At 39.0% G+C, this 19,036-nt stretch overlaps 1 protein-coding gene across 1 annotated transcript in view; it reads left to right on the top strand.

The window, feature by feature from the left end:
• Positions 1-17,881, top strand: part of LOC142194099 (zona pellucida-like domain-containing protein 1) — a 51,323-nt gene extending 33,442 nt beyond the window's left edge. The window contains exons 6-10 of the mRNA XM_075263124.1: positions 2,555-2,635; positions 2,955-3,126; positions 4,837-4,945; positions 17,129-17,158; positions 17,703-17,881. Coding sequence (XP_075119225.1) covers positions 2,555-2,635; positions 2,955-3,126; positions 4,837-4,945; positions 17,129-17,158; positions 17,703-17,881 — 571 coding nt within the window. The remainder of the gene's footprint in view (positions 1-2,554; positions 2,636-2,954; positions 3,127-4,836; positions 4,946-17,128; positions 17,159-17,702) is intronic.
• Positions 17,882-19,036: the final 1,155 nt, after the last annotated feature.

Here is a 19,036-nt window from a genome sequence, read left to right as displayed (position 1 = left end):
CACACTGCGTTTTAAAGTATTAGCAAAATGAATGAGATTCCATCAATCTCATCCACATATCGTGGAAAAGAAAGAGCCGCAGAAAAATTGTATTTTTGAAAAATGCAGCATGTGAAAAAACTGAGAAAAATGCAGCACTTTGTTTTAAAAAAACCCACTATGTTTTCAATACATAGTTTGTGTTTTGGACAACAAGACTATACTCATACTTTTTTTTTTAGAAACATTTGTGACGCAAGAGTTTCCTTCCACTCTACTGCGCAGTCTTTTTATTAGATAATATCCGCCACTTTTCTGTTTTTTTGTACAGTAGAAGTTATCCCCACCCAAAACATTTGTAAATAGCTTTTAAAAATATAAAGTTTTGCATTTTGCATAAAAGACTACATCCATCAGACCAGAGAGTGTGGCGCTACAAACATCCCATAATGTTCTAAAATGAGATTATGCCTATCTTACGTTTTTCCCCTGTCCATTTTGCTACGGAATGCCCTAGAAAAGAAGCTAGGGAGTACAAGTGCTCCTTTAGCAGAATTTGGACTTGCATTTTATGCTTTTGAAATTGTGTCTTCTTAACATGGCGGCAAGTTTTTTTTCCCTCTTAATAATTCTCAAGCTATAATACAAACTCATAACACCGTCATGCAGCATATGCCCAAGTGTAGCTAATGAAAATGTAACAGTCATGTGGTTTTTGCTTTCAAAATTTTAATATAAGGTTCTATTCAGATCACATCTTTTACAACTATTTAGCACTAGAGATGAGCTAGTATATTTGATTGAATACATCCACAACATAGCTCCCGGTGCAAAAACACTTCTGGGGCATCAAATGTATACTGCCCTTCCCACCTTCCCTGGCGCTGGGAGCTATGCAGCGGAGGTATTTGATCATCTCTATTTAGCACATCAGTTTAACAGATGCGAAAATTAGATGCAAAAGGATGGTCATCCGTTTACATAGACATCAATGTTAAAAAAAAAAAAAAGCTCCTTTTTTTTTTAAAAAAAAGAGGACCTTTCACGTCCTTGGGCACATGCAGTGAATTCAGCGCACTATCGGCTTTTCTGTTCTGTGCCCTCACTGAAGAGCTATTGGTGCCAGTACCGTAGCTCTTCAGTGACAGAAGGGCATTTCTGACAGTCTGTGAGGAACGCCCTTCCTCACAGTAGTGTCTAATATGCTGTACTGTGAGAGGGGGCGTTCTGGTGCCGGTACCATAGTTTTTCAGTGACAGAAGGGCATTTCTGACAGTCTGTGAGGAACGCCCTTCCTCACAGTAGTGTCTAATATGCTGTACTGTGAGAGGGGGCGTTCTGGTGTCGGTACCATAGTTTTTCAGTGTCAGAAGGGCATTCCTGACAGTCTGTCAGGAATGCCCTTCCTCACAGTAGCTTCTTCTATTGCACTGTACTGTAAGAGGGGGTGTTCCTTACCACCTAGCGATGACGCTGAGTGCTGAGGAACATCCCCCCAGTACTAGTCTATGATCGAATACTATCAGGAGGGGCGTTCCTCACTGCTCAGTGTCATCGCTAGGCGGTAAGGAACACCCCCTCTTACAGTACAGTGCAATAGAAAAAGCTACTGTGAGGAAGGGCGTTCCAGACAGACTGTAAGGAACGCCCTTCTGACACTGAAGAACTATGGTACTGGCACTGATAGCTCTTCAACGGGGGCACAGAACGGGAAAGCTGATAGTACGCTGAATTCAGCGCACTGTCAGCTTTCTAACGGTCTATTACACTGCATGTGCCTGAGGACGTGAAAGATCCTTTTTAACATTGATATCTATGTAGAGATGAGCGAACAGTAAAATGTTCGAAATTCGATATTCGTTTCGAGTAGCCCCTCAATATTCGACTACGCAAATTGAATATCGAACCCCATTATAGTCTATGGGGGGAAAATGCTCGTTTCAGGGGTAGGCAACGTTCGATCAAATTACACTTACCAAGTCCACGAGTGAGGGTCGGGCTGGATCCTCCGAGAAGTCTTCTCCGTGCAGCGTCCCCGCAGCATCTTCCGGCTCTTCATTCGCTCTGCCAGGCATCGGGCCTGGGCAAAGCCGACTGCGCATGTCCGCACTACAAACGGGCATGCACAGTTGGCTCTGCCCAGGCCCGATGCCTGGCAGAGTGAATTCAGAGCCGGAAGACGCCGTGGGGAAGCTGCACGGAGAAGACTTCTAAAGGTAGGAGAAGAACCAGTATAAGACTGTATAGCATTCGGCCAATCAGTGCTGGTTCTGCATCAAACTTTTCCATTCGAATAGTGAGTGGTACTCGATTGAGTACGAGTATTTCGAATACCGTAGTATTCGATCGAATACCTACTCGATTGAATACTACTCGCTCATCTCTATATCTATGTAAACAGATGGTCATGTGTTTCCATCCATTTGCATCTGTTTTTTGCATCCATTTTTTGAATGTGTTAAACAGCTGTAAAAAATGGATGAAAAAAAAAAAAAACATCCTCTAAACTGTAACAAAAATTAGGAACTGTGTTTTGCTATTTCTCACCCTGGCTACCATTCTTGGTTTACAATAGGTGGAACGTTTTAATGGACTATTGTTACACAACACCTTCTGGTAATCCAAGTGATGACATCAGATATGATCTCTTCCTCAGGTAAAAATTAAGCTAAACAGTACAAAGTGCTTTATAGATATGCTCCAAAATAATGGGAATTATGTTAAATATTTGCATTATATTCTGTATTTCTTTACACCTGGGAGAAGGGTCTTTGTTTTAGAAAATGTATAGCATTTCTATTACGTCTCAGCCATGACTCTTAGATCAGGTGCCATATTTCTACAAAATTTACAGTACCACTTTCTTGATGAATTTCTTATAATGTAAATGCTTGAACCTTCACACAGTAAAAGCTTTACTCCTTCACAGACAAATATCAATATTCACTAATGTGCTGCCAATCTTTCCTTTACAGCTGTGATAAAGACCCACAGACAACTATTTTTGAAAATGGCAAAAGTCAAATGGGAAGATTTGCCTTTGAAGTGTTCCGGTTTGTCAAGCATAAAAACCAGAAAATGTCCACTGTATTTTTGCACTGCATAACTAAACTGTGCAGGTCAGATGACTGCCATTATCTAACACCTGTAAGTACAGAAAATGTCATCCAGTCGTTACAAAGGAAAAAAACGATAATATATTGGTTTTAACTAATGTACAACAGGACCGCTGCTCTCATAAGAAGTTCAGCGCATACAAAATATCTACTGTTGAAGGGACAGAACAACTGCCAACTAGTCTTTGGTTCAATAGCTTCTACCAGCCTAAAACAGAGGTGGCAATGAGGGTCCATTCACACGGAGGAAAATGGTGCTTTATTTGGCGCTGAATTTTCAGCGCTGAAAAAAAAAAAGCCTCCTTCAATGGGAGCCACTAGCTTTTTTTCCACTAGCAAAATTTTCCACTCTAGTCTGAAATTTTTAACACTGCTAGATTGTAGATCAGAGGCTAGGAGTGCACAGGATGATGCAATAAATCAATTACCTAGCCAGAAGAAAAAAATTTACTCCACCCCTCCCTTCTTCATATGCTTAGTGTGTGAGGCTGAATATGGAAACAATATAATGTAAACAGTCAGATTAAAGATAAGGAGCAGGAGAACAGCTTAAAAAGTGGTAAAAGAATTCAAATGTACTATTCATTTATGAAAAGTTGTTTCCAAATGATGATATGCCTTAAAGGGATTCTATCATTGGGAAAACTCATTTTTAACTAAGCATATATTTGTCTAGCCTTTAGAAAGGCTATTCCAGACATACCTTTTATTTGTTAATCCTCTCAGCCGTTTTTGAGTTAGCCCACTTTAATTGATATGCTAATTAGCCATCTCAGAGCATTGGAAGTTCATTGAGCACTGTCTGCTGTGTGTACACAGAGGGGGAGGTGAGAGCAGGGAGGCTGATGAGTCATCATCATCATTATCAGTAGCAGCAACCTTCCCTGCTCTCACGTCCCCCTGTTTACACACAACATACAGTGCTCACTAGGGGGCAATACGGTGGCTCAGTGGTTAGCACTGCAGCCTAACAGCACTGGAGTCCTGAGTTTGAATGTCGCCAGGAACAACATCTGCAAGGGGTTTGTATGTTCTCCCCATGTTTGCATGGATTTCTTCCTATTCTACAAAGACATACTGATAGGAAAAAAAATGTACATTGTGATCCCTATATGGGGCTCACAATCTACAGAACATTTAAAAAAAAAAGAAGCAAAAAACCAAAACAAAACACAGTGCTCACTGAACTTCCGGTGCTTGTTGCTGGCTAATTAGCATATCAATAAAAGCGGGCTAGTTCAAAAACGTCTGAGAGGATTAACAAATAAAAGGTATATCTGGAATATCCTTTCTAAAGGCTATGCAAATATACGCTTAGTTAAAAATTTGTTTTCCCAATAATAGAATTCCTTTAAACTTGTAAGTTCTCATTTTAACTATTACCGCTATGATAAAATAAATAAAACTGCATGTGGCATGTATTATTGCATATTGCTTACATGAATTCACTTGTGAAGTGCAAGAATTAGACAGATCTGTCAGACATACATCTGTATGGGTTCTCTGTTACAGATAGTGAAGTAGATAAATCATAAATATTATGATAAATAAACATTGACTTACCTCCGTAAATTGTACAGTAGGAAATACACAATTATCTCTTACAAGAAAGCAAACATGAATAATGCATCATACATAGTTTATCACTCCAGACTTAGTAAACTATCACTTAGGTAATTAGTCTTAAACTCTTATATAAGTTAAGTGGTCTGGAAACATTAACTCTTCTATAATCCTACAGACATGCCACAACAGAGAGAGAAGAGATGCACATGCCAAGACTACCCTCGCTCCACAAAGCCTTTCTGGGAATGCTGTTGTATCTGCCGGACCTATTATTACAAGAAGTGGTAATGTTATTCTCCTTTCCATAAATTTCATTATATTTAGTGAAAGTATCTATACTTGATTTTTATATTTTAGCATCCATACATAATTCTCAAAGTTATTACAGTATAGATGCTAAACTTTTTTTGATATTGTTTGCATCTTTGGTATTACTTGGCTGTTATAATGTGAGTCTCAAGCACCTTCATTTAATCATTGAATGATTTTTAAGAACCCTTCAAGCAATGAGCACGATTTCATACACCACTATCTAAACACAAGATGAAATGGCTAAGAGAAATAAGCTTGGTCAGTCTGCCATGGCTCATCACATATAGGATGCGGATTAAACAAATTCCTATTTTTCATTAGGGGCCAGCCAATGTTACACAAACACAACACTGGGTGAATAAGTACTGAATACTGTGTTGGTCACTAGAGTGTGTCACTCAACATGAACATACATAGGGCATTGCAATGACTCACTACAAACATGCATAAAAGATGCCACTGGTTAACAAAAACATATAAAATATACTATTAGATATATATTAGATATATGTGTATATATATATTTATATATATATATATATATATATATATATATATATATATATATATATATATGGGTAGCCTCAAGGTCAATTTGTGATCACTGACCTGAATGATACATATTCAGGGTGATTCAGGAAAGATTGAGCAGGACATTTATTTTTTCACCATCCAGTGGCAAATTCCGCCATGCCAACTTACCCTTAATGTGCCAGACTGGAGAAAATTGTAATATACATGCATTTCGTGAGACACAAATATATGATACATGTTCATTATTTTTCTAAATATTCTCTTGCTGCTGAGAATTGCAAAAAATAGTCTTTTCTTCTGGAAACAGCACTATTCCTATTCATTTGTCATATGTGGTATTTCAGCCTAACCACATCTACACAAATGGCCATGAGCAACAATACCAGGCACAACTCATAGACAGGAGCTTGTTGTAGGGGTTTGATAGTAACAAGGATCAGAATTTCAATATACAATAAACCTTGCTCCATATCAATTATTTGGGGCCTGCAACTCTCACTTCCACATATTGATAATGTTGGAAGAAGTAGCTGTATAATGTAAAGTACTTGCCAAAATATTACAGCCAAAAGGACTGACATGTTGGAGAGCTCACAACTGATTTACCGCTTTACTCATACAGGTATATACTATCTGGTAATGGCTGAATAGGAAGCATAGGATGCAGCCCATATATTGGGACTTTGTCAGCTCAGGTAGTCGTCATCGAATGTGCCTTATCGTCTTATGCACTTGGCACATGCAATGCAATTTATTTAAAGAAACTTTTTTTAGTAACAGGTTTGCAATAAATATATTATCGGTTCCATATTTAGATTTGTACTTTTTCATTGTGATACAGAACAAAGGCTAGATCATATATGGCAGCTACTGTTTTCTTCTCTGCCTAGATATGTGATATTTGTTAAAATCTGATTTTAAAATACAAGAAAGAGAACAATGAAAGTAATGAATGGTTACTGTGCTACCATGACAAACACATATCTAACAGTTACTATATGCTATAATTCATTTTCTTGTTAGATTTTGTGGTAAAGATCTTATTTCCCAACTATTCCAGCAACACAAAGTTTACTTTATCTGATCTGAAGACAATATAAGCAGAGCCTGCAGAACTAAAAGAATGCATTTGTTAATGAAATGTCACTCAAACCACGTTAGGATTCTGTTTTGGCCACAATGAACTGTAAATTTTACAGTAGATGTAAACTCTCTAACATCTAAATGCTGCTTTTAGTTCACCATTTTAAGGGGTTCTCCAGCACCCCCCCCCCCCCATACTCATACCCCCACTGCTCTGGCTCACAGACTGCCTGGGTCCATGTTGAGTTATATATTCCCTAGTGTCTCCAGATATTACAGCTAGCCAGTGAATGACTAAATGGACTTCTTGGAGTATTTCCTTCTTCTTCTTTTTTTAACTGCTGATTTAAACAGTTTTATCATATAAGGAAGGCAACAGGGCAAGGTAAAAGTCAAAATAGTGAAAGAAATGATACATCTATAAAAGGAGCAAATAAAGTAAAATATAATAATAAAAACACAACAAAATCAACAAAGGGTCAACAAAGGCCCAGGGTAAACCAATAGAACCAGCAATGATACAAGGTAAGACGAGAAAGAACAACAAAAGGGGAAAATAGGGGAGGACATCCAGGAGAATAGGGGAGAAAAGTACTACCAGATCAGAGAGGTTGAGTAGCCCAAAACTCGTCCCATGGGTTCCAGATTATATGGAACTTCCCCTCCTCATTATTGAGTAAAGCTGTCAGGTACTCCAGGCAATCGTGCATCCCTAAATCTGGAGTACAGCTCCTCGAGGGCTGGGAGGGGGGGGGGGACAGGCCTTGGAACATTTCTTAACAGGAGACATAAGGAAATTGATCCCAGTGCAGACCCATGGAGCCCTTGGAGAGAAGCAGTGTTGGAATATGGATGTGTGAGCAATCTTGTGTATTTTTACATGTCTATTAGACAACTTCACAATTTGATAAAAAAAAGAACCAAAACCTCACACTCAGTTCTGACCAGTTATGGCTCAGGCAGATATATTGAAGATTACAGTGCATTCTTCTCAATGTCCTATAAAAAGGGTCCCAGAAGCTACTTTTGGAAGGTGTTGTTGACTTTTAACCACGACACTGTGATGCACTGAAACACATTTTGCTCAGGTGACAGACTTTGAGTGGGTGCACATCATTGGACTGAGAGAAGCAGAATTGTTATTTTGACAAATTGCTTGCTGTCTAGTCAGTTCTGACATAGCTGTTAGAAGGTGTTGGGAACAATGGTTTCATGAGGAGACACAGCAAATGGGCTTTTGGTGGTCCAGACAGCACATCAATAGAGAGGATCATTTGATCAGCTGACAACTGTTTCCTTGTCCCCAATCTAAACATGGGCACCTTCATTACAAAGCCTGTTCTCTGCCCGGGCCATTTCCAAGGGCTTAGCAGATGGAAATTTGGTGTCATAATGCCCATTACATGTCCTGTCATTGACAATCAGCCACCACCACTTTCTTTTGTACTGATGTCATGAACGGGAACACTGGACTACTGAGGCCACTTGTGTTGCCTATTATTCCTCTCAGGGCTTCTAACTGGCATTTTTCAGCAGGACAATACTCAACCACACACACAGCAAGGGTTTCTCATTAATACTATGTTGTAATACTTCCTTGGTCTTCCCTTTTGCTAGACTTATATGCATTTCAGCATTCATGGGACCAGTTGGAATGTCAACTTCAGGAACTTACAGGATTGTAGGATTGTAAGATCTACAGGCTCAGCTGTAACTTATGTGGGAAAAGGTGCTGCAGGATACCATATAGAACCTTTATGCCTCCATGTCCAACTGTATTTCATCTTGTATCCAGGCTAGAGGTAGTCCAGCAGGATACTAGAACCTCATTTCATTTGTACATTTTTCTCCAATAAACATAAACTTTTGTTCTAATATTGTAATTAAATATATAATCATTACATTCACACAAATGAAGTTCCATTCAATTGCAAAAACAGCTTCTTAGTATATTATTTTCTTCCTATTAGTTAGTGTATTTTTAATATATTAACAGAGACACCGATGTCATATAAGCTCTGGTAGAATCCCAGCCCCTTTCTAACATACCCCTCAAAATACTTTATTAGATCTCATTAAATGCAACAAAAAGTGTAAGGAGAGGGTCCAGAATAGCACTAAAATTACAGGACCCAACATTGCTTATTGTGTGCTGACTCTCAGGCCTGTGTCGTGTATATTTTCCACCAGTAATACTATATAAACCTTTAAACACTTATATGCTACTTTTTAATGCTTTCACTACATTGTGGGTTCTATCAGTTTAAATAACAAATCTGTATTCCGCTAACACAGGAAAATACATTAGCAAAACATTTGACAGTTGTGCCATTCAGGATGAGAGCTGGGCTTTTAATGTCCAGTTTGATGACATACTCACTAGTTGTCATACGGCTTCCAGACTCATTTGGCTTGGTAAGTGAGGTTAACTTCCAATGCTGGCTGAAATAGTTCCACAGTATACAATGCTCATTTACCAGATAGCTTCAATGCATAATTAAAAGCACAAACACAACATCTACAAGTGAGGGGACTGGGACGCATAGCTTACTAGGAGATTTAGAAACCTTGTTAAACTAGGACCCCACGTAGCGATCCGCAGCCGAAAAGACTGCAGTGAAAATGCATCACATTTTTTTTTGATTCAGCATTTTTCACAGAAAGTCTGCAGAGTTTTCCTCTGTGGATTTTCTGCCCCTATTATACCTATACGGAAAGAGCCAAAGTTTCCATAGATATAATCGCATGTTGTGATTGCCAAAAGCCCAACGTTTTTTTTTAAATCGACCAAGGTGCAAAATAGCCATGAAAACGTCTATTTGCACCTGTGGGGCATTTGTTTTCATGGATTCCCTAAACATTACAGTGTATAGAGGGATCTGTGAAAATGGACAATAATAGGACATGACCTCTGGTGCCAATATACAGAGGAAGCACTGGTGAGTATGACAGCCATCACCCAGATGCTGTATTTTTCACAGAAAGTCTACAGAGGAAACCTCTGAAGACTTTCAGCTTCATTTATACCTATAGAATATCTGCAGGTATAATTGACATGCCGCAATTTCCAAAACCGCAACAGATTTGGAAATGACAGTATTGTTTGGATGTTTGGATGGAATTTGCTACCCTGTAAAACACAGGTTTTTTTTTTTTTTTTTTTTTTGCCTAAAAGTTCTGCTGGTTGTCCCTGGGAACAGTTGACAAGCTTGTTGTCAAACACATCCTTATTAGAGATGAGCGAACAGTAAAATGTTTGAGATTCGATATTAGTTTCGAGTAGCCCCTCAATATTCGACTACTCGAATCGAATATCAAACCCTATTATAGTCTATGGGGGGAAAATGCTCGTTTCAGGGGTAGGCAACATTCGATCAAATTATACTTACCAAGTCCACGAGTGAGGGTCGGGCTGGATCCTCCGTGCAGTCTTCTCCTTGCAGCGTCCCCGCGGCGTCTTCCGGCTCTTCATTCACGCTGCCAGGCATCGGGCATGGGCAGAGCCGACTGCGCATGCCCGCACTACAAGCGGACATGCGCAATCGGCTCTGCCCAGGCCCCATGCCTGGCAGAATGAATAAAGAGTCGGAAGACGCCACGGGGAAGCTGCACGGAGAAGACTTCTAAAGGTAGGAGAAAAACCAGCATTGATTGGCCGACTGGATAGCATTCGGAACTTTTACATTCGAACAGCGAGTGGTACTCGATCGAGTATGAGTATTTCGAATACCGTAGTATTCGATCGAATACCTACTCGATCGAGTACTACTCGCTCATCTCTAATCCTTATCAGAAAAGCTGAGTTTCTAGAACACAATGGGGTGGTTACTGTTTACTAGATTGGGCAACTCCAGAATGTCTGGTGTAAATAGTACAATGTGTCCCCTATAACATAAATCCCTGTGCACCACCTAAGGCTAGGGTCCCACATAGCGAGATGCAGCCAAAAAGCTCTGTAGAAAAGACCGCGGCAGAAACACATTGTGTTTTTTTCCGCAGGACTTTTCACAGAAACTTCAAAGAGCTTTCCTCTGTGGATTTTCTTTTTTTTTTTTTTTTTAATGTAGATTGTGAGCCCCACATAGAGCTCACAATGTACATTTTTCCCTATCGGTATGTCTTTTTGGAATATGGGATGGAAATCCATGCAGACACAGGGAGAACATACAAACTCCTTGGAGATGTTTTTTTGCCCTCGGCGGGATTTGAACACCAGGACTCCAGCGTTGCAAGGCTGCAGTGCTAACCACTGAGCCACTGTGTGGCCCCGCTCTGCGGATCTTCTGTCCCTATTATACCTATATGTAAAACACCAGCGTCTCTATAGGTATAATTGACCTGCTGCAATTTACAAAAATGCAACAGTTTTTGAATTTACAGCATTTACGGTGCAGATATTTTTCTGCAATGTGTGGATGGGATTAGCCATTATCTGCAGGTTATGTTACACAGTGTTTTTGCAACGTGGAACCCCTTAAGCACATTCCCGACTGACAGTCTCCTTGAGCCGCGCACCTTGTACCTATTCATTTTCCAAGTAGACAGAAGTCTCATAAAGAAATGATAAATTAGAGTATGGAATTGGTTATTAATCCAGCCAGCTCAGATGATAAGCACATTAAAGTGCTTGTTTAGCATACAAATTGTCTAAGGCTTTGAGACTTCAATGTACAGGAAATATGACTGGGCATCTTTTTATGTGCAAGTCCAGATCTGTATAGAACAACAGAGGGATTGCAAGAGAAATGACAGGACTTGACATTAACGTACTAAACTTTACACCTCTCGCTCTTAGATAGAAATGGCTTGGATAACATCCCTCAGACCCATCAGTATCATTCAATCAATACCACTATAAGCCGCTAATCAATATTGCAGCAAACAAGCACTTATGAAATGAAGTGCTCTTATCATTTTTCTCGAAGATGAATTCCTGACATATTTCCTCTGAAGTGGAATTCGTTCTATATCAAACCTACAATGATAACACATAAGGCACTTTTAATTAAAGTATACTGCCCTTGCATTGTAATGCTGTGCTAGGTGTGCCCGCTGCCTGCCCAGCTTTCTAAATGTGGGATTTGTTTTCCATTCGAGTCTTTAAGTGGTAACACGCTGCTGCCAGCTATTGGTGTATGTGCGGCCCTGGCACAAGAAGGCAGAAGCCTTTGTAATTAATGATGCTTCTCCGAGTCTAAATGATTCCACAAATACCACAAGCCTATTTGGACTCAAGTAATAGGAACCTTATAATAGCTTGAGATTTAGTGCCAAGAGCCTGATTGATATAGATATTGAATCTGAGCATGAACAGAGAGAGGGGCACAGTTTGTCATAAGCAAAAACATTTTACTCATCGACATTTTATGCATTAAGGATTGGGACTGTAACTTTAGTAACAATCTATCATGCATCAGCTTATCTAGCTATTTAAATGGCCACTTCTATTTCTAGTTGAACTCAGCACTCAACACAGCGTTGTATGAGATTAGGAAAAAAAACCTCTATTTTCAGAAACAGTGGCAGTCTTGTTTGGTATTATATTACAGCTTAAAACCATTCATATGAAAGCAGTCGAGCTCCAATACTAGACATACGGTAGTTTATGGACAAGCCTGATGCTGTTTCTGGGAGAAAAAAAGAAATCCTCATATATTCTTTAACCACAAACAGTACCTTAAATGAGTATGCTTTTTTATGTACTATATGAAATATTAAAGTGGAGGCCCAGGATTATATAAACATGGCTACCTATTTCTAAAAACAGCATCACACCTGTCCAGAGCTATGTGTGGTATTGTAGCTCATCCCATTCACTTCCATGGTGCTAAACTGTAATACCATACGCAAGTTGTGGACGGCTGTGGTGCAGTTTTAGAAGAAAGCAGCTTTCTAATTTTTGACAATCCCTTAGATTAAACTGCCAGTCTTAAAGCGGTTGTCCTGCATAACTAGAAATCTCTACACTAATCTAAATACCCTTCCCACTCCTACTTTCTAAATAACATAATTAACCAAAAATGTATAGACACCCATGACCACCCCAGGGGCATTTTCTGATTATCCAGTGACAATCCATTTCCCCATTTCCGGGAAAGGATCGTCACTAGAGATGAGCGAGTATATTCGATCGAATACCTCCCCTGCATAGTTTTTGGTGTAAAAAAAAAAGTGCCAGGGAAGTTGGGAGGGGAATCGAATGTTTACCGCGTGGTATTCGACCGAGTACACCAATAGCTATGCAAAGGGAGGTATTCGATTGAATACTACTATTCAATCGAATACTACTCGCTCATCTCTAATCGTCACTATTACTCCCCCTCATCCTGTCCATTATACTTACCCTCCATGTTTCTTCCTGCGAGATGGCTCCTCCTTTTGTACTTATTCTGCAGGGTGCGCGCTCTTCTGTTTTAAATATTCTATCTGTAAAATATTTATTTTACATATTTAATATTTTAATTGATGTATCTATTTTGTACCGCTATCTATACGTATCTGAAATCTACTGCAGCCAGAAGTAGTTTTCAGGTGGTTCTTATTCCAGTTTTTCCCCACTTCGCACAGCCCCTTACCTGACTCATCAATGAAATGGTACACTTACCTCAGTCCCACAGGTCTGTTGAATTGAGATAACCTTTGACTATCTTTCAAGCCACACAACCAAACCCTCAACACCTCCTGCTGTCAATAACATGTACACAGACAAGGATCTAGGGCTACCAATATTAAAAATTACTTACAAAAGGGGTGCCCCCTACTAGGAAAGATATAAAATATAATGTTTAATAAATATTTGTTGAAACATATTGATTCGTGCTACAGTGTGCAACCTCTAACAAGATTGAAAGATTAACGGGTGTTGCTGTGACCTGCAATCACGCTGCTAAACTGGGTTAAAAATAGTAACCCTCAATAATAAAAGGGTTACAAATGCCCCAGGACCTAGATTTCGTATTGGGATGTTCCATATATCATGCTACATCGCAAGAGGTAAGTATATAACAAAACACTGGTCCCTATATTATCGACAAAGGAGGTGTATCCCAAAAATTAAGGGGTTAAGACAGGTGGAACCGGCGTTATAAAATGATACCACAGACCTAACCTGATGTTGTCAGGTCTGTATGTTATGCCAGTATCCACACGTCCGAATCCCCCAAAACTAAACAAGGGCAGCTGGAGCTGTGACAGGCAATTGATGGAGATGCCTATATATACTGCATTCAAACTGATCAAGTCTCTCGAATGCCTCAATGTCTGTTGCATTCAATAAAAATAATGTAACTACACGTTTCATTACTAAGAGACCAAGAGATGATCCTGCCTATGATGACCAGGCTAAGGTAACTACACCCTAATAGATGTCACGGTGTGCGGTCAGAACCGCAGTTCACGGGACCCAGATGGTAGGTCCCGTTACTTCATAGAGGCTGACACCCTTTAATCTTTCAATCTTGTTGCACAAATCAATATGTTTTAACAAATATTTATTAAAAGTTATGTTTTATATCTTTCCTAGTATGGGGCACCCCTTTTGTAAGTATTTTCCAACAATAACATCCATCGAATCCGCTCCTTCCTCACCCCTGTAACTACAAAAATGAAATGCTAGTCCCCGCCTCATGATCTCCTGCTTAGACTACAGTAACAACCTTCTTCATGGCTTCCCAGCAAATATTCTCATCCCCATCCAGTCCACCCTAAACTCTGCCGCTCTGTTAATCCATCTCTTCCTCCATTCTTGGTCAGCTGCTCCCCTCTGCCAATCCCTTCACTACCTACCCAGAGACCAGCGAAAAGAATTTAAAATGTTAACACTGACATACAAAGCCATCCACACCTTTTCCCCTTCAAACATCTCTGATCTCCCTCTACCTGCCCACAAGTAACATCTGATCCTCTTAAGGCCTCATACTCCGCTTTGCTCTTATCCACTCTTCACACAAACCGTCTCCAAGACTTCTCCAAAGCATTTCTATACTCTGGAATTCAGATTCATAAGATTGTCCTCCACAATCACAGGCTTCAAAAAGACATTGAAAACGCCCCTATTTAGAAAGGCCTACAACCTCCAATAACACTACTGATACAACACCACCATCTGAATATCTTCTATACCTACCTACTGTCTCTATCCTCTTTCCCTCATAGATTGTAGGTCCCCACAGGCAGGGCCTTCTATCCCACCGTTCCAGTTGGTCACTTTTAGTATTGTACTTGCCTTGTGTATTTTGTGTATTATATGTAAACCCTCAGTGTACAGCACCATGGAATTAATTTAATAATGTACAGCCCCATGGAATTAATATAATAATGTACAGCCCCATGGAATTAATATAATAATGTACAGCCCCATGGAATTAATATAATAATGTACAGCCCCATGGAATTAATGGTGCTCTAATAATAAATAAATACATAATAATACTGTGACACATAGGGTTATCTTGGTCTGTCAAAGACTTTTTAATGATTTTATGAAGTCATCTTGCCATAGACAATTAAGGTTAACATTGCTACAGTTGTAACTTTCCTTAAGACATATGGTATTTGTCTAAATATTTGCTCAGTGTGAACAGCTACTAACAGTTTAAAAGCAAACTTTTGTAACTGTAAATTAGCACATTCTTCCAACAACATGTCAATTTAAAAACAACATAGAAAACTATTCACCAAAATTCAATAAAGTGTAAAAGCTTAAATTGCAAGGTTTATTAGTTCATCCATTTTTTTTCTTGCAGAATACTATTGGATCTCTCCTTAGTTTTTCTGAGCTGCTGCTGAAAGCAGATTAATCATTATTACATTTCATTTGTGAAAAGGGCAGGTGTTTGGTACAAAGGATTGCTCCCTAAAGCCACAAAGCACTGACCTTTTTTGTGATTTTACAGAATTGTTGTATATGCATAAAAAGGCATTTTCTTCCAAATATCTCTTTGATACTTACCAAGCTATATATGTACTGTATAACGCTTTATAGTTTATGCAAAATTGTTTTAAAGTCAGACTGTCAAGACCAATGTAATAAGTATTTTTCTTCATATTTGTTAGTATATTAGACCAGATCACTTATAAATGTTAATAATATAAGGTTTTGTTTGGAGTCTTCATTAATAATTATGTAATTGGCCTCTTAAGGGCCCCACATGTGGTATAATGGCCAGTCAGTGCCCACACATGTATAATGGCCCTCATACTATAGTGCCACACATGTAATATAATGGCCCTCACATCGTTTCCATGTGTAATATAATGGCCTTCACATGTAAAACAATAACCCCACAGTGTCTCCACATATATTGGCCCCCATGGTTAGTGATGTTTGAGGAGTAAACGGTAAGCTGAGCTGCATTCATTTCTTACCACTGGGGCAAATTAAAGGTGCCATTCATGGTAAAAATCACTGTAACTCCATATAAGAGACAAATTAGATAAGCAGCAAACCAAGAGATAAAGTTACCACTGACGCTGGGTTCACACCTGCGTTTGGGGTCTCCGTTCTATGGTTTCCGTCTTCTGCATGCCAGAAGACGGAAACCATAGACCGGGTCTGGCCGTGCGCAGCGGTGAGCGTTTTAGGCTCTCCGCCGCGAAACCAGATTTTTTTATCCGGACACAGAGTACTGCATGTCCGACTCTGTGTCCGGATTATAAAACCCGGTTTCGCGGCGGAGAGCCTAAAACGCTCACCGCCGCGCACGGCCGGACATCTCTCTCACCCATTCAAATGAATGGGTGAGAGAGACTCCTGCAGGTTTCCGTATCCTGCCTGTGTTTTAGGCAGGAAACGGAAACCTAAGTACGGAGTGCCGGGCCGCAGATGTGAACGAGCCCTGACTATACGGACCCACAGCAAACTTAAAAAGAATTAGCTTTGGTAAAACCAACGAGTCATAGTAATTCAATAATTCAGAGCAGATAAAGAAAGAGTCTCCGTCAGACTAATGAACCCAAGTAATGGTGGAACTGTTATTCCTCCAAAAAACATTATTAGCAGAAATCCATGTGATCACAAGTTGCCATATCAATGAAATGGTTCAGTGACCATATCAATGGTTGTTTCAGTTTAGTCAACTAAGGTAAAGACTGAAACAGCGCCCAAACAAAACCTGAAATGTGATTGTTATGTCAACAACTGTAGTTAATAGGGACAACACCCAGCCCAGTTTTGTCCTGAATATATCGCAGATGTGGACTGGATATATAACCATACAATGCATAGTAGCACAGGCTATACTCCATATCAACTATAGTTTGGATGTATGGGACAACTTCCTCTCTCCTCTGATGGAACAACCTGAAATTTGGGTGAATACTGAATACACCTCAGTAATGTGTGTGGATATATATATATATATATATATATATATATATATATATATATATGTATATACACATTAGTGAAGTGTTCCAAATCACAATATTTCAAGAATAATATATATGTGCTGTATAGCGCTTTATAGTTTATGCAAAATTGTCTTAAAGTCAGACTGTGAAACCAAACAACTGAATCCATGTCTTACATTTTATTTCAGAAGACACACCTACAAATAACTCACAGCTTGGTAAGTTCATGTTATTTTCACTATATTTTCTGTGCAAAAGCTTAGATTCTGGTATCTGACTATAAAATAATTGATATGCTATGTAGATAAGTAAATAGATATACACATATTATGTTTTCTGCTAGTGGCTTAGTGGTTACTCCTGTAGCCTAAGGGTGCATTCACATGGAGCAAAATGGCGTGGATACCACACGGATTTTGGCGCGAATCCGTGTGGAAAAAAAGCCTCACCATAGAACTCTATGAGGCGGCTCGTTTTCCACGTGGAATCTAACGCAGATTCCGCACTAGTGTCGCGTGGATTCGCAACAAAATCCCCATGGTAACCACGCTCCGTGTTAATGCGCCCTAACAGTCCTGGATCCAACATCTTCAAGGTGTTTGTATGTGCTTGTGTGGGTTTCCTTCCACACTTTGAGGATATGTTGACTGGGTTTCCATGCCCTTTGAATAGGATAAGTTATAATATATAATATTTTGGATGAACCTGGTGCCTGCCACAAGATGCATAAATTGATTCCATTCATCTCCTTTTTTCATGCAGCTCAACCCCATAATTCGCAGTTTCAGATGAACTCGATCACCAGTGCCCTTATCTCAGGAGTAGTAATCCTTGGTGTCACCAGCATCTGTTTTTTCATAATCTCCCTTGCACTCCTGAACAGAAATAAGAAAAACAGCTTGGTTTTATGTGGAGTCCGAAACCCAGCTTTCGGGTCATGAATAATTGCACTGTTTTTTAAAAAAAGAAATTGTTATTTTTAACCTCATTGTGTACTGTAAATGTACAATATGTGGATATCTCATTAACATGTTTTCATGGAAGCTTAAGGTGTTTTAATGTAGCATGTGCACTATAATATATTGATAATACAATGGATGAAATGCAGATTCAACATTCACTTTATGTACAATATATGGTGTGATAACTCCAATTAAAAGGAATGTTATATGTTTTATATCTGTTAGATTGTTCTATGCAATTCTTAACTCACAAGGATCATATATGATAATAATTGTATCAGTTTTGTACCTTATTGTATCACATTTGTACTCAAATAATTGACTTTAGAATTATCAAGAGACTTTGTCCAGACTGTTTTTCATTTTTCTAACATTTAATATAAATGAGCATTCATTTTAATTCATGAAAGTTCTGTAACTGTAACTTGTAAGGTTTTGTATATCCTAATACAAAGATCAATAGTCAGAATAAGTGTTAGGGCTCGTGCATACAGACTTAACGCGAGCGTATTTTAGCATAATACACGTGTAAAAATAAGACTCCCATTGACTTCAATGAAATTTTTTTCATGTGTAAAAAAAAAAACGCGCCAAAAAACACGACACGTTTTTTGACACATTTTTTACACGTATAAAAGATTTAATTGAAGTCAATGAGAGTGTTATTTTTACACGTGTATTCTATACACATGTATTATGCTAAAATACGCTCGTGTTAACTCCATGTGCACGAGCCCTTAGATAGTAGAGATGTATAGAATATCTATTGAAAAGTAAGTAGATATTTTGCCGAAATAACAGTTTAAAAAGCTGCTTCTTTTTTCAGCCTAAGAATTATGACAACTAGTAATATGATTGTTCAGTATGGATAACACTATTGTACAACCATATTCTCTTCCAACTATAACAGTATGTTACTATTTCCAGCTGTTAACTTATACAATATACATTTCCCTGTCAACTATTTTTCATGTTATATACAAGCTAAATAAAAAGTATATATGGCTTCATTATAAGGGATCGTATGGGATCAGGATATTGATCCCAGAAACATCTTATCTCGGGGGTGCAGCTCTCAGCAACCCCACATATCAGCTGTTTGATGGGGCTGCAGGACCCCAGTAAGTGCTATGG

Source organism: Leptodactylus fuscus, chromosome 2 (assembly GCF_031893055.1).
Source record: "Leptodactylus fuscus isolate aLepFus1 chromosome 2, aLepFus1.hap2, whole genome shotgun sequence".
NCBI classification, from domain to species: Eukaryota; Metazoa; Chordata; class Amphibia; order Anura; family Leptodactylidae; genus Leptodactylus; species Leptodactylus fuscus.
This window is presented reverse-complemented; position numbering and strand designations above follow the sequence as displayed.